Source organism: Chiloscyllium punctatum, chromosome 5 (genome assembly GCF_047496795.1).
Source record: "Chiloscyllium punctatum isolate Juve2018m chromosome 5, sChiPun1.3, whole genome shotgun sequence".
NCBI lineage: Eukaryota > Metazoa > Chordata > Chondrichthyes > Orectolobiformes > Hemiscylliidae > Chiloscyllium > Chiloscyllium punctatum.
In genome coordinates, this window is record NC_092743.1 from 123311226 (window position 1) to 123323773 (window position 12548).

General features: G+C 38.6%; 1 protein-coding gene across 1 annotated transcript in view; it reads left to right on the forward strand.

Moving 5' to 3' along the window:
- Nucleotides 1–12548, forward strand: part of csmd3b (CUB and Sushi multiple domains 3b) — a 1933688-nt gene that overhangs the window by 1756682 nt on the left and 164458 nt on the right. The window contains exons 39-40 of the mRNA XM_072571243.1: nt 7207–7276; nt 11815–11931. Coding sequence (XP_072427344.1) covers nt 7207–7276; nt 11815–11931 — 187 coding nt within the window. The remainder of the gene's footprint in view (nt 1–7206; nt 7277–11814; nt 11932–12548) is intronic.

Genomic DNA, 12548 nt, shown 5'->3' on the forward strand with positions numbered 1-12548 from the left:
CCAATGCCCAGTAACCTGATTTTGTCCAATCCAATAATGGGCAGGTGGCAGTATTGGCTTTAAGCATTAGATAGAGCATGTTAGGTTAGCATTAGATCTTGGAAAACTTTGAGACAATAAAAAGGCATAATTGGAGTAGAATCTGAAAGGTGTGAGAAGGAATGTTAAAAGAATTTCAAGGTTACCCACAAATGAGTAATACTCTTAGAGAGGAAAAGCACAGGATTAGAACACATTGACTCTGAAAAGGAAAAGCGCAAATACCCACTTGGGTCATTCAGTGCAATTGTGTGGAGGGATGGCAGCTGTGGAAAAAAGAAGTCTTGCTGCTATCTTATTTGATAATGCCCACAGTGTTGTTAGAAGGTTATGTACTAGAGAACAGTTTCAGGCTGCATGCAAAAATCAGCGAGAATTAATATGCTGTGGGTCTAATACTGATGATGTTCTGTTAAAACAAAGTGTAGAAGAAAGTGCTACAGATTATGAAGCAATGACTAGAACAAGACATGTACTTGAGTGCCAAAAGAAATTTAGTGGGAGCTTAGGTGAGGTTTAATCAGTGATCTTGGCACTGAGGAGAATCAATAGAACCATTATTTTCAGATTTGTCTAATCTTGCATTCTGTTGCAGGTTTGGAAAGTTGAAGAATTGAATTAGTTAAACCATATAGGCATTAGTGTGAGAAATTGCCAGACCTTCTTCAGTCCAAGGAAGATTTGACACTGAAAAAGGCAGTCCAGTTCAATGGAAATCAGGGGCCAGAAGCAGTCAATACTGCAAGGAAACATTGGGGATTCGTCTGACATGGTTTCTTGGGTCCAAAGAGATATCAACACCCTTCCAGAAGCCTGTTAAAACACAAAACATCAGGAATAAACATTGTTGACCATATAAGTTCCAAATAAAATTCAAACACAATGACTGTTTAGGAGAGGGAATTGGAACACATGTCGAAAGTATCCTCAGGTAACAGCATCATCTCAAAATAAACAGAAATTCCAAAAGAAGTTAAAGATAGAGAATAAATGTTTCAATCAGCATTCCTCAGATGGTTGATGAGAATCAAAGCAAGTTCTGGACAATCAACTTGAAACTTCAAGTGTTTGAAATAGAATTCAAACTTGATCCAAGAGTAACTGGCAGATAGCTTGCTGTGTTGGACGTCTGTGAGAATTAGACCAGCTCACAAAAAACCCAAGGTTGAAGAGGCACAGATATTGAAATGGACAGACAAATTGCCATGAAGTTTAATTCCAGAGGACCAAATGTTAGTGAACTGTAATATAACATAAGAAGAAACCAGAGTACCTCAGTTTGAGTGCAAATGCTTGTTTATCTTGGTCTCTTACTGAGATTGGATGCAATATTTCAGATCTGCATTTGTGGATCGTTTTACCCAGTGGCTCCTGAATCCCAAATTTTCTGGGATTCTCCAGGCTGCGAAGAATTGCAAGAGTTACCAACAAAAGCCAAAAAAACACAAAAGATCAGCCAGCACTGCCATTGTGCCCCACATTGAATCAAACTGCATCTGCTTTACATGAACTAGAGGTGGGTTGTTTGCACACAGTCTGGTGCTGACATTGCTGCTCACAGTATGTGGTGACAACATGCCTCATTTATGCATGCACATGAGCAATGACTAATTATTAGTCATTGAGGCTTGCAGAATAATCACACCATTCTTAGACATAGTGAATCAGGAGGAAAATCTATCCCTAACATAGTTAAAAATCACACAACCCCAGGTTATAATCCAACAGATTTATTTGGAAGTACGGGCTCCTTCATCAGGTAGCTAGTGGGTCTAGTGCAGTGCTTTGAAGGCTGGTACTTCCAAAAAACCTGTTGAACAATGACCTGGTGTTGTGTGATTTTTAACTTTGCCCACCCCAGTCCAACACTGGCACCTCCATATCACGGCTATCCCTAACATAGCCAATCTTACTGAACTCATGAGAAACCTGTTCAAGAAAGGACAGCAATGGAGCTTGAGTCAGGAATAAACCGCAGTTTTTGAAAAGATTAAAGGGAAGTTGCCTACTAATGATGTCGAGTAGATAAGCTTATCCATTATATAATGGTCACATTTGGATCATTCGCACAGCAATCAGCAGTCCCAATTCAAATGCAAACTAACAGAACATGAAACTGGTCTATTTTATGTTGACAATTTTGACAAAGACTGGACAAATGTAGAGAAGGAAGCTTTAGCAGTCATATTGGGATGTAAAAAAAACACAGTCTACCCCTTGGCAGTAAAATGTCAAGTTGAGAACATGCCTTGGTACATTATTAGGTTTTAAATAATTCTCAAAATGTCTCTATCAGTACAAATGTTTGGGCTTAGGCTGATCAGATACAATTATGGAATAGGCTGTTTTGGAAACAGTGCAAATAAGGCAAAGACACTCTCAATGAAAACAGTGAATGAAACAGAAAAAAAAGAAACTTCATCTTGTATAGTCTTATTCTATGACAATAACCAATGTTTTACTGCCAACTGAGGCAAACTCAGACAAATTTGTGTAGCTCAAAAATTTGACATGGAAGGCACTGAAGTCAGACAACTCTGTTTGCAAGGTTATCAAAATGTAGTTCAATCATACAAGTGCCTGAATTTGAAGAGAGAAGTCTTCACAATTACACAGTAGAGAGCTGGTAACCAGTGATATATAGATGTAAATAATGTCATTTTACAGTGTATAAGATGCTGATAACTGATACAATTATAGCAAGACTTCTCTACCTTTGTTCTCCGTCTCCCTTGCAATAAAGACCAACATTCTAGTTGCCTTCCTCATTGCTTCTCCTACCTGCAGGCTGACCCTTTTGTGATTCCTGTACAGACAATGCTCAGATTCCTCTCCATTGTGGTATTCTGCAGGCTCGCTCCATTTAAATAATTTATCATTGTCCTGCTGCGCTTGCCTATTTTATTTCATTTATAATTTTTTTCTCTCTCTCTCTCACTTGAACTATCTAAATCCCTTACAGGGTATCCTCAAAACCTGCTTTCTGATCTATCTTTAGGTCAGTAAAAATCACATACCAAGTTATAGTCCAACAGATTTATTTGGAAGCACTAGCTTTTGGAGCACTGCTCCTTCATCAGGTGGTTGTGGCTAGTGGTTCCAAATAAACCTGTTGGACTATAACCTGGTATTGTTAAATTAGATTTAAATTAGATTAAATTAGATTACTTACAGTGTGGAAACAGGCCCTTCGGCCCAACAAGTCCACACCGACCCGCCGAAGCGTATACCACCCAAACCCATACCTCTACATTTACCCCTTCACCTAACACTACGGGCAATTTAGCATGGCCAATTCACCTAACCTGCACATTTTTGGATTGTGGGAGGAAACCGGAGCACCCGGAGGAAACCCACGCAGACACGGGGAGAATGTGCAAACTCCACACAGAGAGTCGCCTGAGGTGGGAATTGAACCCGGGTCTCTGGCGCTGTGAGGCAGCAGTGCTAACCACTGTGCCACCGTGATTTTTAACTTAGTACACCCTATTCCAACTCCGGCATCTCCAAATCATATCCTTATGTCATCAGCATGTTTGGCTACAATACTCTATGTCCCATCATCAAAGCCATTAATATTGATCTGACAGAGTTTCAGGACCCATCACAGAACCCTGTGGCAATCCACCATTTGCCAAGTTGAAAATGACCTCTTTACCCAAATTAGATTAGATTATTTTAGATTAGATTTCGTATAGTGTAGAAACAGGCACTTCGGCCCAACAAGTCCACACCGACCCTCCGAAGTTCTGTGCTTCCTGTTTGCTAATCAAGCATCCAACCATGCTAATTTACTACCTTCAACACGATGAGCTCTTATCTTGAATAGCAACCTTTTTATATGGCACCTTAACAAACATCTTCTGGAAATCCCAATGCACTACATCCGCTGGTTCCCCTTTATCCAACTGCTTGTGAGATTCTAAAGGCACTACGATGAATTTTCCAAACATGATTTCCCTGTCAGAAAACTGTGCTGAGAATGTATGATTGTATTATGACATTCTAAATGTCCTACTTGCTCAGGAAGAGAAGTTAACCAGTGATGGCCTATCATGTTTTGTACTCTCCTTTTGTGCACAGTTCTGATCACTGCATTCAGGAAGGATTTGATTACAGTGGAGAGGTTACAAAGGTCCTTATGAAGATGTTGGGAATTTTACCCATGAGTAAAGGTTTCACAGGCTGTGTTTGTTGCAATAAAATGGAGGAGTTATGACAAAATGCAATTGAAGTGTCATAAATTGTGAGGTATATCAGGACCTATGCCTGATGACAGAGAAGTCAAAACCATGGGAAGTATCTCTCTCTCTCTCTCTCTTATATATATCATGGTATAATTGGGAATTTTCTTTTTCATCCAGAAGGTGGTGTGAGTCTGGAACTCATTGCCTGCATGGTTGGTAAAATGCATAAATATTCACCACACTTAAACAGTTCACGGGAAGCTAAGTTACCATAACTGCTTTAAATCAACTGTTGTGTAGTGGGATCAGACAGGAAAGCTGTTTTTCAAATGGCGCAGATGTAATGGAACTGAGGAATGAAAAGCAGGAGTAAGCCATTAAGGCCTTTGAGCCTGCCCTGCCACTCAATATGATCCAAGTTGATCCTCGATTTCAATGCCACATTCCTGCTTTGAGCTAAATAGTCTCCTTCTGAGCCATAGATCTTTCTATTACACAACTACAACCACAACAATTTGCACTTAGAGGAGGGAAATCAAAAGGAACTCTGTTTCTTCATATGGAAGACTTGGTGAAGAGGAACAAAGAGAGAAAAAAACAATTGCAGCATCTTTCAGCCAGAGACGGGAGTAAATTCTTTGCTCACCACTTCAGTTGTTCTGCAAATTCATCTGAAATGTTTTGCAATTTGCTTCTGCATTAACATTTCTTTTTATATTCATAACCACTTGCTAAATTAAGAACACTTTTAAATCGTTCAACCAACCATAGTATATCCTGTCAATATAACTCATATGTTACTAAGAAACGACATTGCAAACAAAACTGTCGAAATGTGGAGAGTATCATTCTTTAGCAGATACAAGACTAATATCCTTGAAATGCTACCTCATTCAAGCATCAACTCTTAGTGCCTGTCTTCTTTTTTAAAAATCTTTTATACATGAGATATAGGCTCAATTGGCAAGACCAACATTTATTGTCAATTCTAAGACAATAAGGAGCTTCAAATTTTAGAACTGAATTGATAGAAAAACTATTTCCACTCTTGGGGAAGAGCATAACTAAATGCTGCCATTATTAAACAGCAATAAAGAAATCCAATAAGGAATTTGGAAGTTTTTTTGTTCTTTTTACCCATTAACTGGTAAGAATGTGGAACTCGCCATCAAATGAAGTATATTAAACAAACAGTACAGATGCATTTCAGGGAAAGCTTGGTAGAATTAATAGATTTAGATGCGGATAGGTAGAAGTCTGTTGGCATTGGTTAGTTGCACAGAATGGCCTGTGCATTCGCAAGTCTTTGTCAAGGCAGTGGTGAGTTACATGCTGCAGGGTTAATTGTAAATTGTCAGCAGTTTTGAGGCAAATGAGCAGCTTGCCTGGTTTCTATAGATGGCACATAAACATCTATACTGAAATCACACCGAGACAACTAAAGGGCAATAGATTTTCATTTTCCTCAAGACTGCATTAGCTAATGCTGCAACTGCTGAAGGCACACTCCCCACACACCCAGTGTCACTGCCTGTATCAGTGATGGCACAGAAAACACAACTTGGTTTTTGGTCCCTCCAAACTTTTCCTGCTCCCTTCCACTTTCCCGAAGCTTTTCTATGTTCTTTTTTGCTTCCTCAGCCTCCCTTCTCACTATCCTGCTCCTGCATAGTTTTATATTTACAGGTCTTCTGATGTTGTCTAACCCATGGGGGTCCCAATCTCCATTGTGCTTTCGATGAATGCAGCACTTAATAAAACATATTTCAAAATCAAGTTTCTCAGAAAGTCACAGCCTACAAATTCACTCAGCATCCAGACTTGCAAATATATCACCATTGGCATTATGAATCCACACCAAATTGACTGCCACAGTTAAAGAAGACAGCTCAGTTCCACCTTCTCAAGGGCAACTTGGGATGGGCAAAAAATATTGGCCCAGCTTGCAATGACCACAGTTGTTGAATGAATGATTTTCTTTTAAAAAGTCCTCCTTGGCAGGGTCCAAATACTGAGAAGAATGTGCAGAAATGGGAATAGGTTAGGCAATAATAGTAAAAGCAATGCACTGCTGTTTGAAATGTCCAAGTAACAGGAAGGCACCTTACTTAATAATGCTGTCAATTTCAGTATTTAGTAATTTAGTAATGGTGCTGAGCCAATGATCTCCAGAGAACGTGTTTTGCATCTTGAACAAGGACTGAATATTGGATGGATGTCTCTGCTCTTACTTCTCTATCAAGTATTTTATCCAGCAAAGAGCTCATGAGTAGCTTTTCTAAAGGAATGTGCAGGCAAATAGAGTTGTTCTTGTAGACCTTAAACAGAACAAGAAGAAATAGATTTAAAATTGAAAATATTCAATGGGAAGGAAAAGGCTAGTGCATTACTAAGATCAATGTTTTATGTTGTGCAGTAGTTACCACATTAGATGGATGTTGTCAATGTATATTTTGAAGAAAACATGACATTGGTGACTATATCACTCATTCGCCCACCTCTCAAAATCACTGCGATATATTTTCCCCATTCACATTTGTATTTCCAGAAATTGATGTTGAATTGAATAAATTTTTCCAATGGATCATCACGTTCAGATTTCAAAGCTCCTGCAGATAAAATTGTAATTAGACCTAAATAACGAGGCAATACGGCTGTGGTATGGGCATTGTATTTGTGTTTACAGACTGAAATTTTGTATCAACAATGTCAGTATATATTATAACGGTTACATAATTTTATTTGCCAAAGCCATTTTTTTTTCAAGTAAAGTTGCACAAAAGTTTAACTCTTCTATAAAGTTCACTGACATTACTCACAGTAATGCCCTCCTTTAATAAAATAAACTGTTACTTGATTAATTCTTCCCTGGATATCTCAGTTGGACTTAATTCTATGCTTGCAACTTCTTACAAATGCCACTGAATTAATTTTCTTTTATAATTGACATTTTTTGATTAAAATGTGTTATTGTCTTCAGGGACATTCCTACATAACATGTATGCCAGGACCAGTACGGAGGTGGAATTATCCTATTCCTATGTGCATAGGTATGTATATTTTAAAAATTGTGATTAATTGTAATGTATTTCTGTTTCCTGACCTTCTTGGCTACAGTCTACACAATGTACCCTTATGTACTCCAGTTAATGCAATTGATTTCAATGGAAGGGAATTTTGAATACCTCTAAGAGGTAACCAGATTCAGTGATACAACTTATCCTTCCTTGTCAAATGTAGTTATGACTTATTTTATAGTAAATCTGAGTTGCTTACTCAGAAAACTTTCCAAAGTTTATACAGTGCAGAAATGGCTCATCTAGTCCAACAGGTTCATAGGAGTGATCGTACTCCAAAGGAACTCCCTCTCATCCTCTGTCTTCTGACCCAATTTAATCTTGATTCTTTATAACATGTATTCTCAGAATTTACAGGGTAGTAACTTGACCATGACAGGTTTGTGAAAAAAATAGATGTGACATTTATAAGTAATGAAGTGCAGTTATGGTCTGTGTTGGAATTATATGTAGTATTATATTCTAGTACCCAACGAGAGAGTGCAGAGAGATTAATGTCGATGCACTAGATAAATCCAGCTTTACAAGACAGCAGTCACATTTTCAAACCCAAGTGTTCACGTGGAACAAGACTTGCCTGTTTCTGCTGACAATGAGATTGTCAGCCAACCATCAAATCATTTAGAAAAGATCAGCAGAATCAGATCTTATTTTTTCCCACAATTGTTAGTACATTTTAAAAATTACACTGACCTATATTGCATAAAAATATTGATTTTCTGAAGATAACTGCAGTTTTAAGTATGAGTTCTGCTACACTTTCAATTGAACTCCATGGACCAGATATTCATAAAGGAGATGGGACTAATCTGATGGTTGTGATCTCACCTCCATCTTCAGAATGCTGATAAGAAGGAACTTCTGAGGTTAAAGTATCTAAATGGCCTGGAGATAGTTCAACTATGGGTGAACACTCAGACCAAAGCATACAGGTTAGAAAGTCTGCTTCCATTTCCAAAAGACCCTGTCTTCAGTCTGATGCTTCCAAAGGCAAGTAGTGGTTTACCTGTATGTAGTTGGACCATCGACTATTCCAGTTGAATCTCCTCACCTTCCCCCCCACCACGCATTAACATCATCCCTTTATCCTCACTATCCTCACCCTCATTCCCCTCACTCTCTCACCCATTAACCACTGTATGAACAAAACAACTCAAACTCCATTATAACAAGATGATTAGCCCATCAAAATCCCTGGGTAAACAAACAATGAAATGGTACAAAATATGTGAAACACATACAAATGGATTTTACAGTTGGATTGTGGTCAGGGCCCATAACACTGTTGAATAAAATAATTAGACTTCAAAACTGCCATCTCAACAAATGTCAAAATACAAAAAGAAAATGTGAATGGGTGAAATCCTTGTATTTGGTGAACATACTAGGCCACCCTCTTAATACTGTAAAATATATTCTATTTCTTCAACCATTAGAGTCACTATTTTATTAATTTTCATGTGAAGACATTTTGAAATTTATAATATTGAATATTTACTTCATAGCTTGTCATTTGTCAGAAGCAACAACCTGACAAATGCATTATTAAAGGGTTGGTTCCATCTCTCAATCACAGTATTGCAATAGCTTCACTTAATGAACAGATGTACTTCATACTACGGTATTTCATGATGAGCTATAAAGGAGACAACAACTATTGCACATACTTTTCAAACACTTGCTATCTCGAATCCATGATTCACACTGTCAAATAGTTGGTGTAAAAACCGTCAGCTGCTGAACTCCAGCTGCCTCCATGACAATTGAAGGACTGGAGGGATATGGGCTGGGTGCTGGCATGTGGGACTAGATTGGGTTGGGATATCTGGTCGGCGTGGATGGGTTGGATGGGTTGGACCGAAGGGTCTATTTCCATGTTGTACATCTCTATGACTCTATATTCTATGACTGACCTGAGGTGAGCTGTCAATGAGCCTATAGCACGAATAGTTTCATCCTTCATATGATCAGGCAAGTTTCAGGTCCACTCCCTCCCTGCTGCCTGTGAAAAAAGCTGTTGGTATAAACAGAGGCCGTGCCTCCAAACATTCCACAGGATAGCCACTTTATTTTGCGCCTTTATTTGGTTGTGATCAGGAGCATAAAACTGTGATCCCTCGACATGAAATAAATATATCTTCAAACTGTTTATGATTGTCAGACTTTTTGGAGTTTCATCAGCTTTACTGAACCTTGACCAAATTCTAAGAAAGCATCCATGATATTAAGATACCTGAAAATGTGCATCACTATGCTTTAATCCTGAGACTCCTTGCAAGCTCTTCCTCCTGAATGTATCTGTGATAAATTGTTCATAACGAGAGAGCTGTTTGATGTTTCGAGCTGGTGACACATAAGCCATTTGAGAAGTGTAAACAGCTTATTGTTATGAGTGCATTGTGATTGGTTATTATTTTTATTTCACGAAATACAATTTCATTCTCGGGGATCATATTTCAAAATAATGCATTAGTGGCATTTAGTAAGCACATCATAAATTGCAAGGTAAAGGTCATTTCTCATTGCTTTTGAATAGGTGAAAATATATTCCTCAATCAACTGAATTGTTACTGTGTGCTGCAGTCTCATTCTTGTGCTGGGCATATCTTCAGAGCAGTATTCGGGACATAGAAACTGGAAAAGACCATTTGGCCTTTTGAACCCACACTTTGCTGCTACATCTTGATTGATTATCTATCTCAATGCCATTTTTTCACACTATCATATTATCCCTTGACTTCTGATTCAAAGAAAAGAAATACGTCATGTCCCAAGGAGTTATATTGTAATTAATAACATGAAGGAAGAAGATTGCATTTCTAAAATTCAGACAGTGCAAATCATTTAAGGAGTTATACTAGTAATTAATAACATGAAGCAAGAAGGTGGCATTTCTAAAAATCAGATAGTGCAAATCATTTACACTGACATCTGTGTACTGGAAATTTTGGGAATGTATTACAATGGAATTTAATCTGATCCCATCCCAAATGCAGGAACTGAGATACATACTACATTACAGATGATTATACAAACCAGTTGCTGTGCATTGGATTCATACTTCATTAACTAGTCTTTTGACCTTTCCTGCACCTTTACTGAGTGATATTCAAGTTCACCCATGCCTCTGCTCCTGCACACCTTTTTGCGTAATACACAAGATCTTATATTTTCATTGCATGTTCTTTTTGCCACCTCACAATTCACCATTAAAACTTCTTCTAGAACCAATTTGCCCACTCTATCAACTTGTCCGATTGAAATTCTACTCTGTCCTCTTCACAGTTTCCAATGTTTCTTGTGGCCAACCAATGTCTTGTACAGTCACATTATGCCCTCTCAACTCCTATATTCAATGTACTGACCAATAAAGGCAAGCGTACTCAAGATCATTAATATATGTCAGGAGAAGCAAGAGTCCCAAACATCCCAACTCTGAACCAGGAGCAACTCCACTGCAAAGCTTCCTTCAATCTGATATCCATTAACTAATACTCTGTGCTTCTTATCTCTCGGCTAATTTTATATCCACACTGCCATTGCTCCTTTCATTTCATGAGCTCAAACCTTGCTTATAGGACTGTTGTATGGCACTGTATCAAAGGTCTTTTAGAATCAATTTATACCTCATCAACAACAATACCTTCATTATCCATCCCTGTTACCTCTGCAAAAAACAACCTCCAGTTTGACATGATTTTTTCCTTAAGAAATCCATGGTGGCTTTCTGTGAATAATGCACATTTTTCCACTGAACTATCAATTCTACCCCAAATTACTTTTTCTAGAAGTTTCCACACTCTGGAGTGTAAGATTAGTGGTTTGTAATTGCTGAGCCTAACTTTACGCCAATCGCCCAATCCTCTGGAACCACCCTTTAGTCCATGGGAGACTAAGAAATGATGGCCATTGCCATCATATTCTCCACTCTAACTTCAGGTCATTGGAGTTTGGATCTTCTGGGAACAGTTACTGTCTGATTATGCTGTACTGTGATCCATTATTACAGGTATAGATGCATGTATGTTATAGGTTCCAGGCTGGATTTCAGTAGGAATCAACCTTCTTGCCCTACATTGACTCTAAGCAGATGTTGGGACATAAGTTGAGGAAATTTCTGTTGGGGTGATATTATCTGAAACATTTGGCCAGAAGAAAGTCTTTTCTTTAAATTGTTCCAAACCTGTAAATTGATCATATCAGTTGGAGTGTTGTTTTTATTGCTGAAAATGTGCTGCTGGAAAAGCGCAGCAGGTCAGGCAGCATCCAAGGAGCAGGAGAATCGACGATTCGGGCATGAGCCCTTCTTCAGGAGTTCCTGAAGAAGGGCTCATGCCCGAAACGTCGATTCTCCTGCTCCTTGGATGCCGCCTGACCTGCTGCGCTTTTCCAGCAACACATTTTCAGCTCTGATCTCCAGCATCTGCAGTCCTCACTTTCTCCTGTTGTTTTTATTGGTTTGCTGAACTCATTTTGCCTCAGCTAATTTTACTTCATGTGTTATTTTACAGCTCGATGCGGTGGTTCTCTGACCGACTTCAGTGGGGTCATTCTCAGTCCTGGTTTTCCTGGGAACTACCCTAGTAGCTTGGACTGCACTTGGACAATAACACTACCTATTGGCTTTGGTACGTGAAGGAAAATGGAATGGTTTGCTTCTCTTTATACAACCTCTTCAGATCCTATCACCTGAAATAAGCTGGTATTCAATTGTAGTCATAGAAGAATCAGTTTGTTATGGACCAGGCTAGACCCCCTCAAAACATTTCAACAAATTAGCCCAGACCATAACTTTGTTCATTGTTTTAAGCAGGTGTGAGGCAGATATTCCAGGAGAGATGCAGCTGGCCCAGCCACTTAGTTTTAATCAAAACAGAATTTATTTACAAGATTATCAAATGAAACACAAACAAAAGAGAACAGAATACTAAATAACTTAACCTATCTGAAAACCTAAATCATTTTCCATTTTAATGATGCTCTTCCAAATATTTGCAACAATCCCCATAAACACCCCTTGGGGAAGAAAAAGGTAAAATCAAACATAGGATCTTACAGGAGAGATGTCAGAGAGAGAGAGAGGGCCAGCATGGACTTGCTGCTTTGAGTCCAGCAGTTTCGCAACTGACTGCTTGCTTAAACCATACCAAGCCAGAGAAAATCTGAGCTGGGAGAACTGGCTACTCCCCTTTCATTGTACACGTGTTCTTTTTAAAATGTGAAAGCCTTTTGCCTGAGTCCGTAT